Here is a 24103-nt window from a genome sequence, read left to right as displayed (position 1 = left end):
TGGAAATTAATTAAGGTTGCATCTGGAAGAGTGCTTCTGTTCACCAACTCCTCCCTAAACACCAGCAGTGCCTGGGGCTTGACCAGGACCTGAGAACTCAATTTAGTTCTGCTGCATGCATGGACCTGAGAACTCAGTCCAGTTCCTTGAGCTGTCACTATTGCTTTGCACACTCAACATTATTAGCAGGAAACTGGAGTCAAGAACTGGAGCTGGATATTGAACCCAAGTACTGCAGTGTAAAATGCTCATTTTTTTTTTTTGCAGATTTTATTTTTAAGGATTTATATTTTATTGGAAAGTCAGATATACAGAGAGAAGGAAGGCTAGAGAGGTAGATCTTCTGTCCATTGAGTTATTCCCCAAGCGGCCGCAGTGGCCAGAGCTGAGCCAGTCCGAAGCCAGGAGCCAGGAACCTCTTCTAGATCTTCCTCATGGGTGCAGGGTCCCAAGGCTTTGGGTCGCTCTTTACTGCTTTCTCAGGCCACAAGCAGGGAGCTGTATGGAAAGTGGGGCAGCCAGGACATGAACTGGTACCCATATGGGATCCTGGCACGTGCAACAGAAGGACTTTAGCCACAAGGCTACCAAGCGGGACCCCAGAATGCTCATGTCTTAAGTTGGGTCTTAACCACTAGGTCAAATGCTGGCTCTTAAGGTTTTTTGTTTGTTTTTGTTTTTTTCTTTGTTTTGTTTAATAATTTGAATATCCATAACTATTACAATTTTCTGGTTTTCTTTAGTTATAACCATATTTTTATATAATAAATAGCTTTTCAAATTAAAAAAAAACTGGAGTATGTGGTACTTTAGCTTGTTTTCTGAAAGTATGGCTTTATTTTATTATTTTTTTTAGCCATTAAACAGAAAAATATTGCCTTCTGTTTTTCTTTTTTAGGAAATTCACACAAATGAAAAGGAAGTAGCTGAGAAGGAAGTAGCTCTTCACTTGTTGCCAGGTAACGGTCCTGTTAGCATCATACCCCTGTACAGTGGGAAGCCGATTATAAATGACATCATCCCTTGAATTGCTATATATAAACTCCTTTGTTTGCATTCTCACATGTAGCAGTAATGAGTTAGACAAAAACCCAAGTTCTTCAGTAACTCCACACCTGGATCTGAGTATTACAACATCTGCAAAGCATTGTTATTATTCTTTCTGCCTCCCAAACCGAGGAAAAATAAACCTGGGAAATGCTTACCTCATTCACAAAGTGAGGAGGCCTTTTCTCTGGTGTTCGGGAAGTCCGGGAGTGAAGTGTCCATCTCTCGAGTCCCCCAGCCCTTCTCTCTGCCTGCTACCAGGAGGCTGGCTGCCCGACTCCAGGCAAGCAGTACGTGTGCTCACCCTTGAGTCCCCGTGTCCCAGCCTGAGCTCAGAGGCTGTCGATGCCGGTGCTCAGGGCCTGCACTGTGGTCATTCTGAAGGACCCTCGACTGGTTGGATATCTTTTTTCTTTTCTAATATTTACTTACTTATTTATTAGAGCTTTGTGTGTGTGTGTGTTTAGAATTAATTTATTTAGATAAAGAGTTACAGAAAGAGGGAACAACAGAGATGGCCATCCTCTGATTGCCTTCCCAGATGGCCGTGACGGCTGAGGCAGGGTGACAGGGCTCTGCTGGACAAGGGCCGTGCTCTGCTGCTTTCCTCGGTGTATTGGCAGGGAGCTAGGTCCAAAGTGGAGCAGTGTCCATTTGGGGTGCCAGTGTTGGGCGGTGTCATGAAGCTTGTCCTGGTTGAATAGTTTTGGAATGTGGGAAAGTGCTTGCTTCAACAGCACATACACTAAAATTGGAGTGATACGGAGATGTAGGAAAGTGACTGTTGCTTAAATTTCAGTCATCTCTGAGGCTAGGAACAGGAACAAGTTTTGGTGGTATGTTCTTTGTATAAACAGGATATCAGCTTTTATCCCCTTTTTCCCATTTCAGAAAGCTTTTTGTAAAAAAACAAGCAAAAAGAACCAAACTTGTAAGGTTGTATTGGCTTGCAAGAGTTACACAGAGGGAGGAAGAGACAGAGAGAGATCTACCTGCTTGTTCACTTCCTAAATGGCCCCATTGGCCGGGGCAAGACTAGGCCGAAGCCAGGAGTCTGCAGCTGCTTCTGGATTACCCCTTGAGGAAAGGAGCTCAAGGGCTTGGGCCGTCTTCTGCTGCATTCCCAGCACAGTAGCAGGGAGCTGGGTGGAGAATTCAGCAGCTGGGTTCACCTAGCACTGGGAAGGGATGTTGGCATCGCAGGTACGTCATTAGCCACAACACTGCAACTCTGAGCCCTTGGTTTTTTCTTTTTTTTCTTTTTTTTTTTTTTTTAATGTGTATATTATAAGAACAGTAGAGACTTCTTTGTTCTGGTACTTTAAATTTTATTCCATTTTATAGTGAGGTTATGTTTATTGCAGCAAGTTTCTGACTGACCTACTTTATTTGAAGAAATAAATAGAAATCCTAACTTTTTTTGATGTTTGTTAGTTTCAAAGGCTTTTTTTCTTATACTAATGCCATAAACCTTGATTCATAGGTCATTGTTTTTCCTTGCCTTTGGGATTATAGATTCTGAGGTTTGTTTTGTTTTGTTTTGTTTTTTAGCTTAGTATTGTCTCTGGATTACCCAGTGGTCTCTTCTTTTTTATTTTTAATGTATTTTTAATATGTTTTTATTTTGAATTCTGAATTATGTGGTACAGTTTCGTACAGGCTGGCATCCCCCCCATACTCCCACCCCATCCCCCCAGTGATCTCTTCTAAGAGTGCAGCTATGAATTCATTGTTAGCCTCTCCAAGCCTTGGTTTCTTAAACCAGACAGACATCATTCCAGCTCCCTGCACTTACGAGATTAGAGTCTGTATCTGGCACAGATAAGTTGATAACTGGCACAGCTTGGGTCCTGCCGGGAGTGGTGCTGTCAGTCCTGTGTGTTAGTATTAGACCACTCTCTGGTCCATGGCCAGGGCTGGCTGGAGCTTGGGGAGAGTCTTCCTGTTAAAAGCTGGTTCATGCTGACAGTGATTCCTGAACAGGAAGCTTTGCTCACATGCCTTCCACCTTGGATTTGGCGGAAGCACTTTGGGACTATTTTAAGCCCCATTGAGGCCCTGACTTTATTGTTTTCTAGAAGTCTTTGTCTGGAGGCTGACCTAGGTGATGGAGCCATCTTCTGTGTTTCCTTAGAGTTTCAGTGAGATGGAAAAAAGGAAAACAGTGTTATTGTATGTGCCTTGATGGCCTAATGTCCGCTTTTATTTTCATCTTGAAAGCTGGACTGAAGGAATTTTGAGCCAAAAAGTGAGTTAAAGAGCTAAAAGAATATTCAGGAGACTCTGAGGGGAAGATGGTTACCTGTTGGATGAGAAGAACATTGGGACAGTGTGTAAGCTTAGTCTTTTTTTCTCTCTCTGCCCTTCTCTTTCCCATTGTTACCAGATACCCTGTTCTCCTAAACTTTGTTTCTCCTGAGCAAAGAATACTTACATCCTCTAGTCCTGATCTTTGTGACTGCGCAGAAATGCTCCTTGTCTCCAGAAACTACAGCTGCTCTTGGACTAGGGGAGGTAATGCATTTAGGCATTTAGAGGAAATACTTTCAAGTCAGAAACAAAGGAAACAGTTTTTTCTGCTCACAAACCTCTGACCTCCTCTTTCCTCCCATCCTCTGGTGCGGGGCTGCAATGAGAGTGGTGGTGCGGAAGTCTGCAGCAGTGTCTGAGGAAGCCGCCTGGATGACCTAGGGCCCAGGAGGCACCCTGTTCTCACAGGAAAGTGGGCGTGGGATGAGTGCCTTTAGGGGCTGGCTGTGTGGGACAGCTGTTGGAGGAAGGTAGTGAAAACACCTAAGGGCTCTGCTTCAAAGTACAGCTGAGTTCATCACCACCCATTTGGGAACTTCATCATTCACAGTGAGAAGGTAAAGTGGCATCTGAGCCGTCTCAATTTTACTTTTTGAGGTTGCCATTGAGCTTCATCTTAAGTTTTGCAAAAGCTGCTTCTGTGCTGAAAATTGGGAAGTTCTGGAGTACTACTACATTGTATTGTGTCTTTGCCTCATGAAGAGCTGGGAAGTACCCAGCGTTTACCTACTGTGCATTCCCTTAAGGCTCTAAGGAGTACTTGCTTTGGTTCCCACCAGGTGAACAACTGCTTTGTGAGGCCAGCACAGTACTGAAGTATGTTCAGGAAGATTCCTGCCAGCGGGGAGTCTATGGGAGACTCGTCTGCACGGACTTCAAGATTTCCTTTCTGGGTGATGATGAGTCTACATTGGACAGTGCTGTATGTATGAGCCATGTTCATGGGCAGTGCAGGTTGCTCCATTATCTTTTCCCCAACTTCACCATTACTCCATGCTCATCCCTGACACACCAGAATAAAATCCACCAACACAAGTCCTCTTCACTGGTCTGCTCTCTCTTAACCTCCTTTTGGTGGTAGGGCTGTTTAGAAGGTTCCTGTCTGTGCCGTATGTCACACAGGCTTGCACTTGACCTCTTGGATAGATGTGAACTTTTTCTCATTTTGTTTTATATTTCAGCATAGGATGTTTCACTCCTGGAGTACTATCTCCTCAGATGTACTAGTTCCCCACATATTGTCTAACTTTAGTAATGAAACTGATGATGAATACTGCTTTTAAATTGGGGTTTATTTTATGTTTAATCTGAATGTAGTAGTGGCATGCTTAGGAGACATTGAACCTACTTATGCAGGATGAGAAGTTGAATAAGAAGCAAGCTGTGTGTTAGTGAAAACCCAGCCAAAGTACTTCCTGGCCTCAGTGCACCTGTTGTCCAGGACCACCCTAGCTTCCTAAACAGCAGCGCTGCTGCCTCCACCTCTCATCTTGGGTATTGTTTGCTGTTGCTGCTGCATGCTTCGCAGCCCAGTACAAAAGACAGCCTGAATCTCCCCGTGTTGTCTGCATAAAACTGGCTGCAAGTGACTTTGTCAGGCTGCTGCTTGCATTCATATGGAGTGTTAACCCCACACAGTTCAGAGTGATATGCTTGGCATGTTGAGCTTGCGTGAGAGCAGCTGAGAAGCGGCATGCTCTGCCAGGGTGTGAAAAGCAATAGTCTGAGCTTTTCCCATGTGCTTCACCATCCTTTTCTTGGAGTGGGGCTGCGTTTCTCTGGGGCTGCTGATCTGTGTGTTTATAAATAACATACACAGAAAGGAGTCACAGTTTTCTTTTGAATCTTCTAGGAAACTCATTTTAAGAACAAGATTATAGGAGAAAATGACATAACGCTCCACTGTGTTGATCAGATTTATGGAGGTAAGTATCTGCATTCCCTTGTTTTTGTCTATCTTGGAGTGTATAGCTGGTAATGGTGATGATATTTTTATGACTCCATCATTATGAGAAATTTGTTCGCATGCATCATTTTAATTAAGTCAATTTCATAGATGATGGAATTGATGCTTAAAGTCATTTTATTTGGGGCTCACTTTGCTGGAGCAGTTTGGGCTAGGACCACACAGAGCCATTATAGGTTAGATGTTGCTCATGCTTTCTGCTGCCAGTATCAGCTGTGTAGGTTTTACTTGGATAGCTGATCTGATGAAGGTCTTACATTAGGGATGGCTCTTCTGCTGACTAAGCAAGCCTCTTGTGCCAAACCTCTTTTGTCTTACTTCTCTGTTTTTGTATTGAGGTCATTTTCAGAATTCGTTCAGTAGCAGTTTATAATGTTTTCAATACCAACAGGTTCTAGGTGAGTCTAAACTCAGACTGAGAGGAAGGTGTCAGGGAGGCCCATGCTATAAACTGGGGGAATAGATGGTCACAATGGTGTGTCTTTAGTGATCTCCTGTCCGTCCATCATCTCAGCTTCCAGAGCTGGGTGTTCCACTGGAGTCAGCTCTGCCAGCAAGAGCGGTCAGCTTGGGTCTTGTGCTTCCTCTAGAGGCATCAAGAACCTTAGCAGCTCAGAGAGCCTGGGCTCCTGGCTATAGGCACAGAGAAGGCAGACAACACCTTTCCTTTTGCTAGTGAATAAGTGAAGGTAGACTGTTAACTTACTCTTTATTTAGCTTTAACTAGTTGCTGCACAGTAATAGTTCCCTTCCTGATTTCATCGTTGCATTTATCTGTAGTGTTTGATGAGAAAAAAAAGACTCTCTTTGGACAACTGAAGAAATACCCTGAGAAACTCATCATCCACTGCAAAGACCTCCGTGTGTTCCACTTTTGCCTGAGGTACACAAAGGAAGAGGAAGTCAAAAGGGTAACTAGTTGCATGCGTTTTTAGGTTTTATTTCCCATCAGGTTTTCCCCACTGACTCAAAATTATTCTTGCCTAGCACACAAGTTGAAGGGAGGCTTGCTTTCTTTGTGTTTAAATTCGTTTTCCTTTTTTGTTTTTTTAAAGAAGTATTTGTTTTTATTGGAAAGGCAGATCTACAGAGAGAGGGAGAAACAGAAAGATCTTCCATCAGTGGTTCACTCCCTAAATGGTTGCAATGGCCAGGACTGAGCCACTCTAAAGCCAGGAGCCAGGAGTCTCTGCCAGATCTCCCACACGGGTGCAGGGTCCCAAGGCTTTGGGCCATCCTCAACTGCTTTCCCAGGCCACAGCAGGGAGCAGGAAGGGAAGTGGAGCAACCAGGGCACGAATGGATACCCATAGTGGATAACCAGTTGAGCCATTGTGCCTAGCCCAAAATTTATTTTCATTTCATTTAAAAGACAGTCAGACATAGACAGAGAGGCAGGGAGATAGCAAGAGAGAAAAACAGAGAGAGTGAGCAAGACAGATCTTTCAGCCACTTTTTCACTCACTCCGTGTTCACAACAGCCAGTGTTGATACTGGCCAAAGCCAGGAGCCCCGAACTAAGTTTAGGTCTCCTGCTTTGGTAGCAAAGACCCAACTGCTTGAACCATCATTTGCCGTATTAATAGGAAGTTGGATTGGCAACAGAGCCAGAACTCAGACCAAATACTCTCATATGCAAACTGGGTGTCCCAACTAGTGATTTAATTGCTCCACTGAATGAAAGCCTGCTCCAGGGGAAGCCCTTTACTCTGTGAGGTTGAAGTTGATTGCAGTCCCATAATTTTTGACTGGAATTTGAGAGGCAATTTGGTGAAACATGTCTGTGCATCAGCTTGGCATATGCTGCCTTTGATCCTTCAATTCATAGTGTTTTTATTTCTAGAATCACTGAAAGGGCGGGAGGAGCGGGGACAAGGCAGGTCAGGAGGTGGTTGGGGAAAGGGAAGAATGGGACAACAGAAAGCTTTTCTCTGTGACCCCATCTCTGATGGAGTTCTAGAAGACAGTAGCGCTAACTTTCTACTCCTTTGGGTAAGTGAGCTTGCCACTGGGAGGTGGTGATTGTATGGAAGGAAGCCCACAGGTCAGATGAGCAGAGCCAGGGTGTAGGTGTGCTGTGCAAACGGAAATCCCTGGGTGCCACGGCGCTATCTGACTGACCCCAGAAAGCTGCTGTACCAGTTTGAAGTTTAGAATAACTGCCAAGATATCTCTTGACTTACATGATGTATCAAGTTTGCCACCCTTATGATGAACATCAGGGGAATCCTACCAAGAGGCCAGGTTGTGTATACTGTCCTGGCTACGATGAGTTACATGCATTTATAAGCAGCATGTTAATTTTCTCTTAAATAGTGTGGTATTCTGGTTAGAATAGTAAACCTGATTTCAGTTTCTATTCTGAGCTAGAAAATAATAGCTTAATTACAGAAAATTTCCTGAGAAGCCAGATAATTCACTTTGAATGATAGTGTTACTCATCTATCCAAATACATTTCTGTCTTACCACAGCAGATTGCTAGTACTGATACTGATTTTTATTCCTCATCTTCTAAAATGTTCTAAGTCCACGACCAGGGTAACAACCAAGACACTTAGCTGTTTGACTCATGGCTTTCCTGGTGTTTCTTAAAAGCTTAATCATATGCATTGGTTGTTTCTTTTCTAGATTGTCAGTGGGATAATTCATCATACCCAGGCTCCTAAGCTGCTGAAACGATTGTTTCTGTTTTCCTATGCAACTGCTGCCCAAAACATTATAGGTAAGTGTTCTGGGCTCCACCCAAGGAGGGACAGAGTCTCAAGTCAGCATCTTTTTTTAAATTATAGATTTATTTATTTTTATTTGAAAGGCAGAGTTGGAAGCAGAGAGAGATCTACCATCTGCTAGTTCACTCCCTAAATGGTCCCAGCAGCTGGAGCTGTGCTGGGGGTCTGAAACCATGAGCCTCCTGCAGATCTCCCACATGAGGCATGGGCCCAACCTCTCAGGCCATCTTCTGCTGCTTTCCCAGGCATGTCAGCAGGGAGCTGGATTGCAAGTAGAGAAGCCAGGACTCAAACTGGTGCCTGGATGGGATGCTGGTACTGCTGGCAGAGGCTCAATGTACTATGCCAGTGGTGCCACTGCAGCATCCACTCCCCCCCCCTTTGTTTTTTAATTTCAAAGGTAGAATGGCAGAGAGAGAGAGAAAAAAAAAAATAAACCTTTCCCAATTCGCTATCAACAATCAGGACTAGGGCCTGTTGTGGTAGTCTAATGGTTAAAGTCCTTGGCTTGAATGTACCAGCATCCCAAATGGGCGCCGGTTCTAATCCCAGCTATTCCACTTCCCATCCAGCTCCCTGCTTGTGGCTTAGGAAAGCAGTCAAGGATGGCCCAAGGCCTTGGGACCCTGTACCCGCATGGGAGACCCAGAAAAGCCTCCTGGCCTCTGGCTTTGGATCAACTCAACTTCAGCCATTGTGGCCTCTTGGGCAGTGAATTAGCAGACGGAATATTTTCCTCTCTGTATGTTTGACTTTGCAATAAAAATTTAGAAATCTTGAAAAAAGTAATAAAAACAAAACAAAGCAATCAGGGCTAGTCCAGGCCATAGCCAGAAGCCAGGAACTTCATTATTACCTTCTGCTCAGTTATTGGAGACACATACTAGAGCCATCTTCTGCTGTCTTCCTAGGCATATTAACAGGGAGCTGGATCAAAAGAGAAAAGCTGGGGCTTGAGTCAGCTCTGTGATATGTCGATGTCACAAGCTGTGACTTAACCTGGTGTGCCACAACACAATTGTCCAACTCTGCATCATTTTAATTGCACTTGTTTTGACAAATAGAGACCAGAATTCCATCTTGGTCTCCTGCGTGGGTAGCAGGGCCCAGGATGTGGGCCATCATCTACTGCTACCCTACTGCTCGTGGCATGAACAGGGTGGGAGAAGGAGGCAAATGAGACAGACAAGATGAAGACTATAACAGCAGGCAGCCAGAGGAAGTCCCTGTGCTTAAAGAAGGAAGTTTGACCCACAAGGCCTCCTGTCTTAACCTTTTTTTTTTTAAGATTTATTTATTTTTATTGAAAAGTCAGATATATAGAGAGGAGGAGAGACAGAAATATCTTCCGTCTGATGATTCACTCCCTAGGTGGCCATGACGACTGGTACTGCGCTAATCCAAAGCCAGGAGCTCTTCCAGGTCTCCCATGCAGGTGCAGGGTCCCAAGGCTTTGGGCAGTCCTCAACTGCTTTCCCAGGCCACAAGCAGGAAGCTGGATAGGAAGCAGGGCTGCCGGAATTAGAACCAGCGTCCATATGGGACTCTGGTGCTTTCATGGTGAGGACTTTAGCCGCTAGACGCCAGACCCTGTCTTAACCTTTTATTAAACTGTTTGAGAAGTCAAATTGTAAAATTGAAGTGGCACAAGCTTTGATAAATAGCTACGTCCCCATATTCATGTTACCCAGCCAGTGACTGATGATGAGGAAGCAACAGCATAACCCAAGTACAGAAGTCAGTACATGACTGACTCATGAACAGGCACAGCACAGAGCTCTGTGGCCTTAGCCCATGGCGCAGCTGAGACCCTTACCCGAAGGGTGGTCCTTGGTCTCTTGTGCCAACAGTCTGTGGACTCAAGATTTCAGATACAGTCCACCCTGCTCTTTAGCTCAGGCTGTTTTTGTTTTGTTTTTTTCTGTTCTGTTTTTGTTCTTTTTGCGAATTGCCAGAGGCAACTGCTTTCCAAGGTGCGTAAGCAGGGAGTTGGGTCAGGCAGAGCAGCTGGGGCTTGGACAGCCACAATGACGCAATTGCCTTTAGTGCAAGCAGTGGCTTAATCTGTTGTACTTCAGCACTGCTCCAAACTTTGGCTCTTGACCACTCAGTCAGATGGCTGTGCCTGTCCATTACTCTTTTTCTGTTTGTGTTTTGAAAGATAAAGTGACAGAGAAAGAGGGAGATACACTGATCAATGGTTTTACTTATTAAATTCCCACAGTAGCTAGAGTGGGACCAGGCTGAAGCCAGCAGCCTGGCCCTCCCGTCTTGGACTCCTGCCATGGTGGTAGAGATCCACACATTTGGGCTGTCATTTCTTGCCTTCCCAGGGGCACTAACAGGAATCTGGATCAGAAGGGAAGCACTCGGAATCAAACTGAAACTCTGCTGGAGGATGTTGGCATCCCAAGCAGCAGCTTAGCCTGCTGCACCACAGCAACTGCCCCCTGCCTGCTGTTTTGTTAAGATTCGTCTTCAGTTTATTTGCAAGGCAGAGGGAGAATGAGACAAAGAGGTCTTCAGTTTGCTGGTTCACTGCTCAAGTGGTTGCAGTGGCCAGGACTGGGCCAGACCAAAGCCAGGAGCTTTATTCTGTTCTCCCACATGGGTGTAGGGGATCAGAGACTTGGGCCATCTTCTGTTTTCCTAAGAACTTTAGCAGGGAACTGGTTAGGAAGTGGAACAGCCGATACTTGAGCCACTGAAGGTGGAGGTTTGACTTCTTACTGGCACAGCTGCAGCCCCTGCCCGTTATCTCTAACATGAAGCTGATGTCTGGTGATCCTCGGTCCTTTGTGCTGTCGGGGAAGGGGCGGCTTAGTTTAACAGCAACTGCTTTTCAAAAACTTTATGGAATGCAGAGTGGCTTTGCCACTGGTTGCACATTTAGTAAACACTTGCTGAACACTTGTTATGGACCAGACCTTGTGAAGATCCGGGGTTGAACAGGACTAAGTCCTCACCCTAAAGAGCATTAAATCAAGTATAAGAGGCAGCATAGTGGCAAGTCCCCCACTGGGGGAAGCAGGCTGTCGGAGAGAAAAAACTGTGCCTGCCCTCAGTGTATGGTAGGCGGCAGTGAGTATTTTAGGCAGAGGGGATGACGTGAAAAGATGTAGGTATTCCAGAAAGGATGTTACAGTAAGGGAATCCAAGGGGATGAAGTGAGCAGAACAGATTGTAGTATCTGTTTCAATGAGTTGAGCCCATCAGCCTTCTACCCGTGTGATCCTGGGGATAACTCACTCCCCATGTGAGCACTACGGCTGGTGCTGCGCCAATCCGTAGCCGGGAGCCAGGAGCTCGTTGAGTCTCCCAGGCTATGCCAATCCAAAGTCAGGAATCAGGAACTTCCTCCACGTCTCTCATGCAGGTGCAGGGTCCCAAAGCATTGGGCCGTCCTCTACTGCTTTCCCAGGCCACAAGCAGGGAGCTGGTCGGGAAGTGGAGTTGCCAGGATTAGAACCAGCACCCTTATGAGATCCCAGCGCATTCAAGGCGAGGACTTTAGCCTTGTCACCGTGCCAGGCCCTCCTATTTTTTTTTTTTTAAGATTTGTTTATTTTTGTTGGAAAGGCAGATATACAGAGAGAAGGAGAGACATAAAGTTCTGTCCAGTGATTCATTCCCCAGTGGCTGCAACAATCACAGCTGAGCCTATCTGAAGCCAAGAGCCAGGAGCTTCTTCTGGGTCTCCCACATGGGTGCAGGGCTTTAAGGCTCTGGACTGTCCTCTACTGCTTTCCCAGACCACAAGCAGAGAGCTGGATGGGAAGTGGAGCAGCTGGGATTAGAACAGGCACCCATATGGGATCCCAGTGCATGCAAGGCAAGGACTTTGGCCACTAGGCTATCACACCAGGCCCAGGTTTTTAACTTTTTTAAATACTTATATATAAATAATTAAATCTAAACATATAATTCATTTATGTTTCATATATACTTTGTACACATAGTCTGAAGGTAATTTATGCAATATTTTTTTTGTGCACCATTTTGACCTCACATGAATTCTACCATGGCATCATGTCAGCACTGAAATTTTTCTTTTTTTTTTATAGCATTTCAGATTTTCAGGCTACGGATACTCATTTTGTGTAGGCATTGACTTATCATCATCACAGTATTTTTGCTGTCATCTGGTTTTGCCCATAGGAGCAGAATGAGTTATTTCATTGGACACTTTTTTTTTTAATATGCAAAGGCTTGAGCTAGCTGAGATAGAATTTGTATAAATGCCTGAGACTGACTCATACCACCACCAACAAGCAGGTCTGTGACTTGGGAGTAGACCAAGGACGTGTCTGCTGGCTGTAAGGCAGTACTCTAGGAGTAGACATTTGGCAGAGCTGTTCAGATAGCTGTTATTCCATCTGGACATACCGAGGTTCAGTACCTAGCTATAGTGGACGTACCTAGGTTCAGTACCTGGCTGTAGCCCCCAACTCCAGTAACCGAGTAGCAGCAGTGATGTCTCAAAGTAGGGGATTCCTACTGTCCAGGTGGGAGACCTGGACTGAATTCTAACTGCTGCTCAGTCCCATTGCAGACAATTGGGAAATGATCCACTGAGAAGAGGCTGGGTCTCTCTGGGTTTCTCTGCCTCGTAAATTAAAAACAAAACAAAGCAAAAACCACACACACATGCATGCGCACAAAACAGTACTCCTGGGAATTTCATCCTTGTGGGTAGTTAGGTGCAGAAGTACATGTCTACATTCGGTAGCCTTGGCTGGCAGGTGCCAACCGTCACCATTGCTCTCTGATGTGCTTTTTGCCTTTGGTAACCAGGTGTCACATGAGACAATTTTATTCCAACTAAATGAGGATTTACATTCAATAATTTGACATTCTGTTAAAATCAGTTTGTTATTTTTTGCACTTACTGATAGGGCTAAAAATGTTGCATTATATTAGCATTTGCACCAAGCTCTGCTTCACATAGTGTCTTTGTGTTACATAAGTTATCTCCTAGTCTGATGACTGAAAATAGAGCTGTAAATTACTTCTGCAGGGAATGGAACAAGAACAACTGCTTTTCTGCAATATAAAGACAGAAGCCTCGTCTTAATTTGGATGAATGACAAAAAAAAAGAACAAGCTTAGGAGTAATAGGTGAATTCATTTTGCTTGACTCAAAATGTGCTTAGTGGAGGAAGTTAGGGCCCAAGGATGTGCTTTTGCCTAATTGAAATATCAGTGCTTCTTGAAGAGACTGTCTTTCTCTCCCCTTCCTCTCCTTTTTGATAGCCGCCAGTCCGAAGAACCATACAGTAATGTTTGACACACTGAAGGACTGGTGCTGGGAATTGGAGCGGACCAAGGGCAATGTGAAGTATAAAGCAGTGAGTGTCAACGAAGGCTACAAAATCTGTGACAGGTAAGCCGTAATGCTGGGTATGTAGCATGCAGTTCGTGAGGTGGAAGCATGCAGTGTTTTTAGTATATTTACAAATTGCATAGCTGTCACCACAGTCAACTCTACAGTATTTTCATCATTTCCAAAAGAAACGGCACACTCATTATCAGTCATTCCCTTTTTTTCTTGTACATATCACCCTTCCTCAGTCATAGGTAACCTCAGTCTACTTTCTTTTATTTTGCCTGTTCTAGACACGAATCTTAAGCTTTGTGGTCTGGTAGAACTAACTTCTTAGACTTGTGTAGTGTTTCAGTGTAATGCGCTTGGATTTTATTCTTTGTTGTTTGGTGGTAATGATATATATTACCTCTGTCTGTTCACTAGTTCATAAATATTTGAATTGTTTTTATGATTTGGCCCTCTGAATAATATGACTACAACAATTATTCACCTGTTGTTTGGGTATTTGTTTTTATTTTTCTTGGATGCATACCTAAGAGTAGCATTTCCAGATCATTTAGTAACTTTACATTTAACTTTTTGAGGAACTGCCCTGCTGCTTTCTTCAGGAACCACACTAGTTCATATCCCCATTAGCAGTACTTGAGTTCTGTTCCCAGTAGCAATACTAGCTTTTTAGAGAAATACTTAACTCAAAAAATGAGTATATATCTTTTTGCTGTTCCCTTTACTGTATCCAAAATCCAAGTGTAAAGCTTGCAGAGCAATTTCTGAGTTTATGTTGTGTATTTTCTTCCTTTAGTACTTTGTTTAATCGTTCAGTAAATTATTTGAATCCCTTCCAACCCGCCTGCTGTAAATAGCCAATGGAGGACCTGAACACCTCTGTCCTCCAGAGCTGCCATTCTGTGACAGAAAGGTGATGAGATGATAAAGAAGTAAATTAGATTATAAGACAAGTGCCATGGAGGAAAATAGATTAGGCAATGGAGTGTGGAGGTGATGGTGGCAGGCTTGCTCAGGAAGGTCTGGGGTAAGTGGCATCAAGCAAAGCTCTGAAAGCGGTGAAGGGATGAGCAGTGAAGGGTTCCTGACAGCGAACTTGCTAGGCTGAGGGAACAGGGGTGGCAGAGTCTTGAGGGGGAGCAGTGGCTGCAGGGAACAAGCAGGGGGAGGAGTAACATTGGCTGAGGTCAGGGAGCAGAGGGGACCATCGAATGGTGAGGGGCGTGGCAGCTTTCCAAAGAGTCAGCCCCTGACTGCTGGGACAGCGTGTGGGCACGTTTGAGCAGAGCTGATGTACATTTTTAAAGCAGCAGTCTGCATAATCTGTTTTAGAAACAGAAATCTTATCATTTGGGAACAGACTCCTTAAAGCCTGTTAAAGCTTCACAAAATGTATTTTTATAGAGCTTTTTGTATTCATGATTTTAATAGGCCTGTTCAGCAGCAGGTCAGTTTTAATTTTGATCAATCTCAGATAATTACAGGAACACTTCTCAGTCCATCCCAGAATAAGCTGTGAGGACAGTTGAGAAGGTCGGCAGGGCCTCAGTTCTTCCCAGAACCTCACTGTCACCCCATGCTCTCCCAGAACTGTCACCCCATGCCCTCCCAGAACTGTCACCCCATGCCCTCCTTTTTTCCGGGGGATGAGGCTAGATGGGAAGAGCCGCTGCCACTCAGAAAGGGGTCATCTCCTATTGCAGTTGCTAACAGTTTGCAGTGAGATGTTCCTGTTGATATAAAACATTTATATTTCCAGAATTTTTAAAATAGATTTATTTTTGATGATGTTTATGTAATTGAGATGGATGTATGCCCATGCGGACCACTGAAGGGTTGAGGACTGGGAGAAAGTGGATGAGACAATTGCTTCCAGGTTTTTTTTTCTTCCTCTTTCTTGGGGGGAGAGAGAGGAGAAGGGTATATGGCTGCTCCCACCAGCCTAATTGCATCAGTAACTGGGGATATGGAATGGCCATTTGATGTCCTCATAGGGTCCCCAGTGTGGAGCATGTTCTGAGGTACTACTTAAGTGGTTTCAGTAGTTCTGAGATACTGTTAATTTTATTACTCCAAGGTTGAAGAAATCCCTCCAAGGTCCATTGGCTGGCATAGTCCACCTTAGAGTATCCACTCCCCCAGAGTTGCTGTCAGAGCTTGGCCAGGAGAGTTGTCCAATTTGTTCTATCCTTCATCCTCTGCCAACAGTCGGATCCTCCAGCTTCCCTTCTCCAAACCACTTGGTCTCAGCCCCCTTGCTTACCTGCAGATGCAGTGGCCTTGTTGGTGAAAGTCCCCCAGAAGATATTCCTCTCGTGCAGTGTACTCCCTTGGTGCTTCCACATTCCCTGAACAATCTACAGCTTCCACAGTCACATGGGTTCCCCAGCCTGGTCTTCTGATGGGATGGTGTGCTGGCCTGGAGCCCTGTGGTCCAACCGACCCGAGACCCAGTTATATGCCTGAGTCCCCACGCCTACTCCACCTGCCCTGCACTCTGTTGGCCTATTCCCAACATCCTTTTTAAAAATATCCTGCTACAGGGTCCTGGCACTGTAGCTTAGCGGCTAAAGTCCTTGCCTTGCATGCACTGGAATATATATGGGTACTGATTCTAATCCCAATGGCCCCACTTCCTATCCAGCTCTCTGCCTGAGGCCTGGGAATGCAGTCGAGGATGGCCCAAGGCCTTGGGATCCTGCACCCATGTGGGAGACCCAGAGGAGGCTCCTGGCTCATGGCTTTGGATTGGTGCACCTCCGGTTGTTTTAGCTACCTGGGGAGTGATTTAGCGGACAGAAGATCTTCCTGTCTCTCCTCTCTGTATATCTCACTTTCCAGTTAGATTCAAATTTTCCCCAGTCTTCATTAAAGCTTTATTAAAAAGCTTCTCTTCGTCTTTTGAGTCTGTTTAAGGATGATTCAGTGGGATTCAAATCTTGATTTGAATTGAAAGGTAGTTGATTGAAAGGTTTCTTAAATTGTTTGATTTTCTTTTAGCATCGTATTTTGAAATTTATTGAGGCTATTTGTTAGTTTACCATACGTCCAAGATAATGTTTATCTGTTATTCTCTCCTCTATGAATTTATTGGATCTACCAGTTTCATCCCATTTAAGTTCCAGTCTCTTTAACTCAGAAAACCTCTCTGCTGACCTGACACTTAGATATACACCAAACGTGCAGTGTGCATACACATGCCTTTGTTTATTTTCCAAAGTAATTCCACGAGTAGCGTGTTTCATGTGAAGCTTTGTTTCAGGCTCTTTGAGGGAAAGGTGTTTATACTCCATAGTGATAGAACTTTGGTCTCTTATTCACAGAAACACACATTTAGGGATTGACTATAAGGTGGTGTCTTTGATCTCCAAATTCTGAAAATCCAACTTTTTCATGTCCTCCTGCTTAGCAGGTTTGCTATTTTAGAGACTAAATTGCTAACTGACAGAAATAGAAGTACTATTGCTTGGGTTCAGACCACAGCATGAGCATGTACTTACAATTTTGTAATCTGTGAAGAACCTTAGCATTAGTGAGTCTGTTTCTTAATCTGTGTAAAGGAAATAATAATAGTGCCCTCAGAAAGTTGTTGGGAGGATAAAGCAAATAATTTCTGTTAAGTAATTAGAACAGTGATCATGCTAAGTAATTGGAGCAGTGTCTGGCTCATAGCACTTAACTGTATGTTGCCAGAACACTTAATAAAATGTTTAGGCAGCAGTCACCGTAATTCGTGATTTTCGTACTTAACTGAAAGTCACACAGATGCTTATGTTAAGGAAAGATCACTTACAATTTTGGAATTCATATATTTTAAGCATTGCCTTTCCCAGTTCCCTCACTTTATGTAAAAGGATATAGAGCTAGAGAAGTAAAGTAACTTATCTAAGGTTGTGCAGAAACACTGGCAGAGCAAAGATAGAAGAGCTCAGATCCCAGACTGATTTGGCATTTACACCACAAAAAGCAGTTGATCTAAGTTCTTCTTAGCAGGAAAATACGGTCTTTCTCGTGACTTAAATGGTTCTGCTTAGCTTCCTTGCCTTCATTGGTTTGAGCTTTCATATTTTTCGAAATTTCAGTCTAGTTCTGAAATTTGATGACATCTCTTTCTTCTAGGTTGCCAGCATACTTCGTTGTCCCCACCCCGCTTCCTGAAGAGAATGTGCGGCGCTTTCAGGGTCGTGGCATACCAGTAAGTGCGTCTGGAGTGTCATCCTAGCAGTGTGATCTTACTGAAAGCTCTTGGCTTTGGGACTAGAGAGTTTGTCTTCAGTCCAAGGGTGATCCAAAAATATCATAGGGACTCCCTAGAGAAGTCTGTTAAACATGAGGCTCCTTGGGACAGAGTTCTGAAGTTTCCACAAATGCACTTGAGTGTTCAACAGAAATATTTAAATAACTTTAAGAGGATGCTCTGCTTTAGCACCTAAATCATACTGAACCTGGGCTGACCACTCTAAGGGTAGTAGGATTTAAGATTCTTTTGCTTACACTAGAAATCTTTGCATAGGCAGGATGGTTGTTATTTTTCCCAGAGACAGCATGGAGTGTGTCTTAGTTTTCACAGACTAGAATGGGGTGAGAGCCATATTCAGAGCGTCACTGATCAAAGAAAGCAGGACTCTGGCAGTCACTCCAGTTTCTAATTAGTGGTTGAGGATTGCCAAGCCTGGAGGGAGTTCAGTAAGGGAGGAGAATTGTAAGTCAGTGCCGTGCCATGCACACAGCTGCTGCACCGAAAGGGTCATCCTCAGACGGTCAGCAAGGTGGTGAGAAAGGTGCTTTAGCAGAGGAGTCCATGGGAGGCGAGCAGGGAAGGAGCGCGCCCCTCGCCGCGAGCCAGGGACCCTGCACGGCGAGGGCAGCAGCTCTTCACTGTCAACTGCTTGGTGCAAAGTACGGTTGAGAGCTGAATGTTGCCAGATGTCGTTTGTTTTTTTTTTTAAGAAACCAGATATAAATTATTGTGTGAGTTTTCTTGATCTCTAAAAATAAGCAAATGATTCAAATGTTCTAAAAAACAGCTTTAGGCCAGAATTGGCTCATGTCCCACCAGTTAGTGTTCTTTGATTTAGAGCAACTGTTCTCAGACTTTCTGGTCTCAAGACTCTTTACACTCCTAGAAGTAACTCAAGGGCTGAGAGTTTTTGTTTATATGGTTTGTTTCTATTGGTATTTGCCATATTAAAAATTCAACTGGAAAAATTTTAAATATTCATTTAGCATAACATGTTAGCACAAATAACATTTCTATTGTTGAAAACACTGTTTTCATTTCATTTGGAACAGAGACTGGCAGAGAGAGGTTTTCCATCCACTGGTTGACTTACCCTGTGCCCGTAACAGCCAGGCCTAGGCCAGGCCAGACTTAGGAGTGTGAACTCCAGTTGGTTCTTCCACTCGGGTTCTTCCACATGGGCCTGGCGCCATAGCCTAGTGGCTAAAGTCCTCACCTTGCAGCCACTAGGATCACATATGGGTGCCAGTTTGTGTTCCAGCTGCTCCACTTCCCATCCAGCTTCCTGCTTGTGGCCTGGGAAAGCAATAGAGGATGGCCCAGGGCCTTGGAACCCTGCACCCATGTGGGACACTGCTGACTTCAAATGAGCTCAGCTCCAGCTATTGCAGTCACTTGGGGAGTGAGCCAGCAGACGGAAGATCATTCACTCTGTATCTCCTTCACTCTGTATACCTGGCTCTCCAATTAAAATAAACAGATCTTTTTTTAAAAATTCACAAAGGTTAGTTGCAGTATGAATTGGAAAGCATAATCAGCTTTTTATTCTTTGTTGTGTTAGAAACCATTGCTCTTATCTTGTGCTCTGAATGGATTTTAAAGCATGCTTGATTTTATACTATTATCCACTACAATCTGGGAAATATTGGCTCATAGGGTTATGCGGATCTTCTAAATATTGACACTTCCATTATGCTGTTACATTATATTATATTATTTCATATTTTTAAAAAGTCACATCTATTAATGCCACCATTTCAACATCAGTGTCTTTAAAGGTTAGGAATCTTGGGGACCAATGTGATGGCCTAGCAAGCTGAGCCTCCACCTGTGACGTCAGCATCCAAATGGATACTGAATTCTGACGTCTCTGCTTCTGATCCAGCTCCCTGCTGATGGCCTGGGGAAAGCAGCAGCAGAGGCCCCAGTGCATGGATCCTTGCACCCATGTGGGAAACCTGAAAAAGCTCCTGGCTGCTGGTTTTGGACCAGCACGATGCTGGCTCTTGCTGCCATTTACCAGTGAACCAGCAGATAAAAGATCTTTCTTTCTCATTCTGTCTCTTCTCCGCTTTCTCTGCCTTTTAAATAATAAATCAAAAATAATTTAAAACATAAATATTGGGAATCTACCCCACTAAAGTGATTTACTGATTTTTTTTTAATGCTGGATTTTTTTAAAAAAAGATTTATTTTTTCATTTTTTATTGGAAAGTTAGATTTACAAAGCGAAAGATCCATTCACTGGTTCACTGCTTAAGTGGACACAATGCCCAGAGCTGAGCCAATCCAAAGTCAGGAGCCAGAAACAACTTCTGAGTTTCCCGTGTGGATGCAGGGTCCCGAGGCTCTGGGCTATCCTCCACTGCCCTCTCAGGGCACAAGCAGATTGAGGCATGGGAAGTAGAGCAGCCAGGATGGAAACTGGTGCCCATATGGGATCCCATGGATGTAAGGCAAGGATTTAGCCACTAGGTTATTGCACAGGGCTCTTAAATGCTGATTTTTACTTTAAGCTCAAATATTAACATTTAAGAAGTTGATTGTTTTTCATAAAGTAAAAAACTGACTTCACATTTGAATGTTTGCCCAGTAATAAAGCAGCAAAGTCTGAATGCCCATAGTTTGTGTGCCAGATTTTTAATTCTGTGAAAAAGGCAATTTGTTCATCTCTAGCTGAATTAAGTAAGTGATTCTTCTGGAAACATTGTTCTTTGGCACTTACCTCCCATTCTGTCACTCAGAATGTTTAAAAAATGCTTAATGGTCAATTAATAATTCTTTAGATTTATTTATTTTTATTGGAAAGTCAGATTTGCAGAGAGAACGAGAGACAGAGAGAGCTTTTCTGTCCACTGGTTCACTCTCCAAATGGCTGCAAGAGCCGAAGCTGAGCCGATATGAAGCCAGAAGCCAGGAATGACTTCTGGGTCTCCCATGCAAGTGCAGGGTCGTAAGCAGGGAGCCAGATGGAAGTAGGGAGCTGAATCATGAACCAGAGCCCATGTGGGATCCCAGTGCTTGCAAGGTGAGGATTTAGCCATTGAACCACCATGCCTGGCCCACAGTAATGTCTTGATCCTTCATTAAGGACATTCTCAAGTGAGACAGATTTTTCTTGTTAGTGTGGTGGCAGGAGACACAGTGACCATCAGCAGTTGTGTGGCCCCTTCATGATTGATGGAGATGCAGTCAGTGATGACATCAGCGCAGTAGAGAGGACAAGCTATAGGATTATATGTCAGTGTGATTGGGAAGATTGGTGGCCTCTCAGACCACCCCACAGGTTTTCAGACCTTTGGTGTACACATATTTTGAAAGTTAGTGCTTTAGAGAAATGAAAATTATGGGATCTAGAATCAGCAGAATTTAGAGCTGAAGATATTCTCTAGAGAAACAAAGATGAGTTGTTTAACTATAAAGAATCTTTAAAAATCTGTGGATATTAGGATTATGAAAAAATCTTTGCATGGATTTCAAAATTCTTTGTGCCAAAATAAGCCTGTTTTTTTTCTTTAGATTATCTGTCTAAAAGGCAGTTGTAGATTGATTGATTGATCTTTTCTCCACTGTTTCACTCCTGAAATGGCTAGAGTTTGGACAAGCCAAAGCGAGTAGCCAAGAATTCCATCTGGGTCTCCCACATAGAGGCAGCAAAAGCTCATAGACTTGACTATCTTGTGCTGCTCATTGGTAGGGAGCTGAACCAGAAGCGAACAGCTGGCACTGGATCTGGTGCTTTGCTATGGGATGCCTAATGTTTTAATTCCATGAGCTTTGTCACAGTATCCTTATGTGTCCCAAGGCTTTGGGCCGTCCTCGACTGCTTTCCCAGGCCACAAGCAGGGAGCTGGATGGGAGCGCCAGGATTAGAACTGGCACCCATATGGGATCTCGGTGCGTTTAAGGCGAGGTCTTTAGCCGCTAGGTTACGCCTCCGGGCCCATCCTATTTATCTTAAAATGTCACTCTTGGTCCCGTTTTTTATCTTCTTTGTCCTTTTGCCCTCCCTTTATTGTTCTTGAAACCATCTAGTCTTCTTGCCTGCCCTGTCCTACTTTGTTCTATTTGGAAGCTTATTTCCCTTTCCAAAGTATAGACTTCAAAGGTAGACCTAGTCTCTTGGTCATCTTCTTGCCCTCTCAGCCCAGTTCAGTGCATTGCTGTGCAAGCCGTCTCCTTTGCTCTGATTGAATAGCTACCCTCTTTGTCATCTAAGTAGAGCAAAGCCCTTGGTGCTATTTTCCCCACAGTTTAGGAAAGCCCTGCAGTCTCTTTAAACTTAATTGTGAATGATGTTACTATAAGTATCAGAGAGAATGACCAGGAAAATTAAGTGAGTCAGTTCACATGAAATGCCTGGCACACTGTAAGCTGTACTCCAATGATATCTATTATCCTAGTAATAAAAATGTTATCATCATCTATATTACCAGCACTAAAATCATGTCAAAATATGTTAGATCCTAAACAAGTCCTGTTTTGTTTTGCTTTAAAAAAAAAAAAAAAGAGTAAGTTTTTTTTTTTCATTCATTGTTATTTAATATACCCTGGCTTAATAAGCATGGATATATCCAGCCACTTTGTACTGAAGCTATAAATTTCCCTGTGTTAATTTAAGTGGTAAGCTTTCCTGTGCCCTATTGGACTGTGCCTCACCACCCTGTATTCCCCCCTGCAGATATGGTGTTGGTCCTGCCACAATGGAAGTTCCCTTTTGAAGATGTCAGCACTGCCCAAAGAACAGGATGATGGCATTTTACAAATCCAGAAGAGCTTCTTGGATGGGTCAGTTCCAGTTTACGTTTTGTTCTTGTTTAATTCAGTGCCTGTTTTCTAAGGTGCAAAGAACAGTTTTTAGTGCTTTGTCCATCTGTTTACTTGGTAATAGTTTAATGCTGGGGGAATACAACTCACAAATGGTTGTTTTAATTACTTTGAGAATGGTCAGTATAGCAAATTATGAAGAATGTCAATGCAAAATGTTTAGCCGTACATACTAACATGTTTAGCAGAGAGGTGCCATAACAGCTGTTATTTCACAGCTGACAAATCAATGTCATGGTAAATGCCACTTCTCCAAATGTTTGAAATTTTTCAAAATAAATAGCAAAACATGCAGGTCGGATAAATTTAAAAAGGGAGTAAAAACTTTGGGGTTGAATTTGTCTTGGTCCCAGTCATGTCTCCATCAGTTTTTTGAGCTTGACAGTCTTGGGCCTGCTGGTTCTACTGTGTGAGCCTCTGTTCCTGGGTGGGTGGACTGGGGACAGCAACCTGCTGCAGTTATCACCAAGGGAAGAGTTGCACCGGGGCTGCCCACAGAGCTCTCGATACTGCAATGTGCAGGAATTCTGAGGAAAAAATAAACTATGCTGAATTCAGGTTTGCCTTCCTAATCTTGTGTTAATTTTTCATACCTAGGATTTACAAGACCATCCACAGGCCACCCTATGAAATTGTTAAAACTGAGGACCTATCTAACAACTTCCTACCCCTTCAGGAAATCCAGGCGGCATACTCTAAATTTAAGCAGCTGTTTCTCATAGGTGAGAAGAATGCTGAGCAAAACTTTCTGTCAGACAGGGAAAGACATGCCACATGGATCAGGTGCAAGTCAGTGCCTTTTCCCTGGACTCCTTATGGTACTGTGCAGATGTTGCCAGCCCTGAAATCACTTCTTCCTGTAAAAATGTGTGAGCCTATGGTCATTGACGTGCAGTCTTTTGTAAGTAGTATGAGCTGTTTTTTTTTTGAATCAGTGGACTTCCTTCCCAAAGTGCAGTTACCATGCTTGTCCTCTCAGCTGGGCATAAACAGTTTCCTACAAGCTAAATGAAATGTACAAACTAGATTATGAAATATGTCTTGTCCAACTGCCCCATTTCCCTGCCCAGGCTGTCTACTAGTATCAGTTTAAACTTGGTTTTCGTTTAATAATGCTCAATCACCTGTAGAGTCTCTCCATTCCAGAAATGGTTTTTAAAAATATTGTATTTATTGGGAAAGTAGAACTACAGAGAAATATCTTCCAGTGGCTGTGGCTGGGCCACACTGAAGCCAGGAACTTAATCCAGGTCTCCCCTGGAGGTGACGTGGGTCCCAAGCGCGTGGGTCATCCTCTGCTGCCCCCACCCCTACCCCCCCAGGTGCATTAGCAAGGAGCTGAATCAGAATTGGAGCAACCAGGACCTCAAATTGTGCTCATATGGGGTTCCCCAGCATCATAGGTGGTAGTTCCATTTCCCATCCTGCTTGTCTGCTTGTGGCCGGGGGAAATAGTAGAGGATGGCCGAAAGCCTTTCCAATCAGTAGATTTACAGAGAGAGAAAAAAAAACACAGATATTTTTCATCTGCTTGACCCCTCCCCATATAGCCACAATGCCCAGAGTTGAGCTCATCCAAAGCCAGGAGCTCCTTCTAGGTCTCCCACTTGGATGCAGGGTTCCAAGGTTGAGCCCTGCTCTGCTGCTTTCT

The 24103-nt window shown here is 43.9% G+C and overlaps 1 protein-coding gene across 6 annotated transcripts in view; it reads left to right on the top strand.

Moving 5' to 3' along the window:
• Positions 1-24103, top strand: part of MTMR12 (myotubularin related protein 12) — a 69225-nt gene that overhangs the window by 27150 nt on the left and 17972 nt on the right. For 4 of the 6 annotated variants that reach the window (XM_040977433.1, XM_040977432.1, XM_040977436.1 and 1 more), the window contains exons 2-10: positions 899-959; positions 4137-4279; positions 5210-5282; positions 6104-6234; positions 7953-8046; positions 13307-13436; positions 17505-17580; positions 22307-22413; positions 23050-23174. In XM_040977433.1, coding sequence (XP_040833367.1) covers positions 899-959; positions 4137-4279; positions 5210-5282; positions 6104-6234; positions 7953-8046; positions 13307-13436; positions 17505-17580; positions 22307-22413; positions 23050-23174 — 940 coding nt within the window. Of the gene's footprint in view, positions 1-898; positions 960-4136; positions 4280-5062; positions 5066-5209; positions 5283-6103; positions 6235-7952; positions 8051-13306; positions 13437-17504; positions 17581-22306; positions 22414-23049; positions 23175-24103 lie in introns of all 6 variants that reach the window. The other 2 variants (XM_040977435.1, XM_040977434.1) reach the window with 2 other exon arrangements.

This window comes from Ochotona curzoniae, unplaced genomic scaffold (genome assembly GCF_017591425.1).
Source record: "Ochotona curzoniae isolate NIBS_2020 unplaced genomic scaffold, NIBS_Ocur_1.0 contig_2754, whole genome shotgun sequence".
NCBI classification, from domain to species: domain Eukaryota; kingdom Metazoa; phylum Chordata; class Mammalia; order Lagomorpha; family Ochotonidae; genus Ochotona; species Ochotona curzoniae.
Note: the sequence above shows the minus strand (reverse complement) of the source record. Positions and strands in the feature narration are given on the sequence as shown.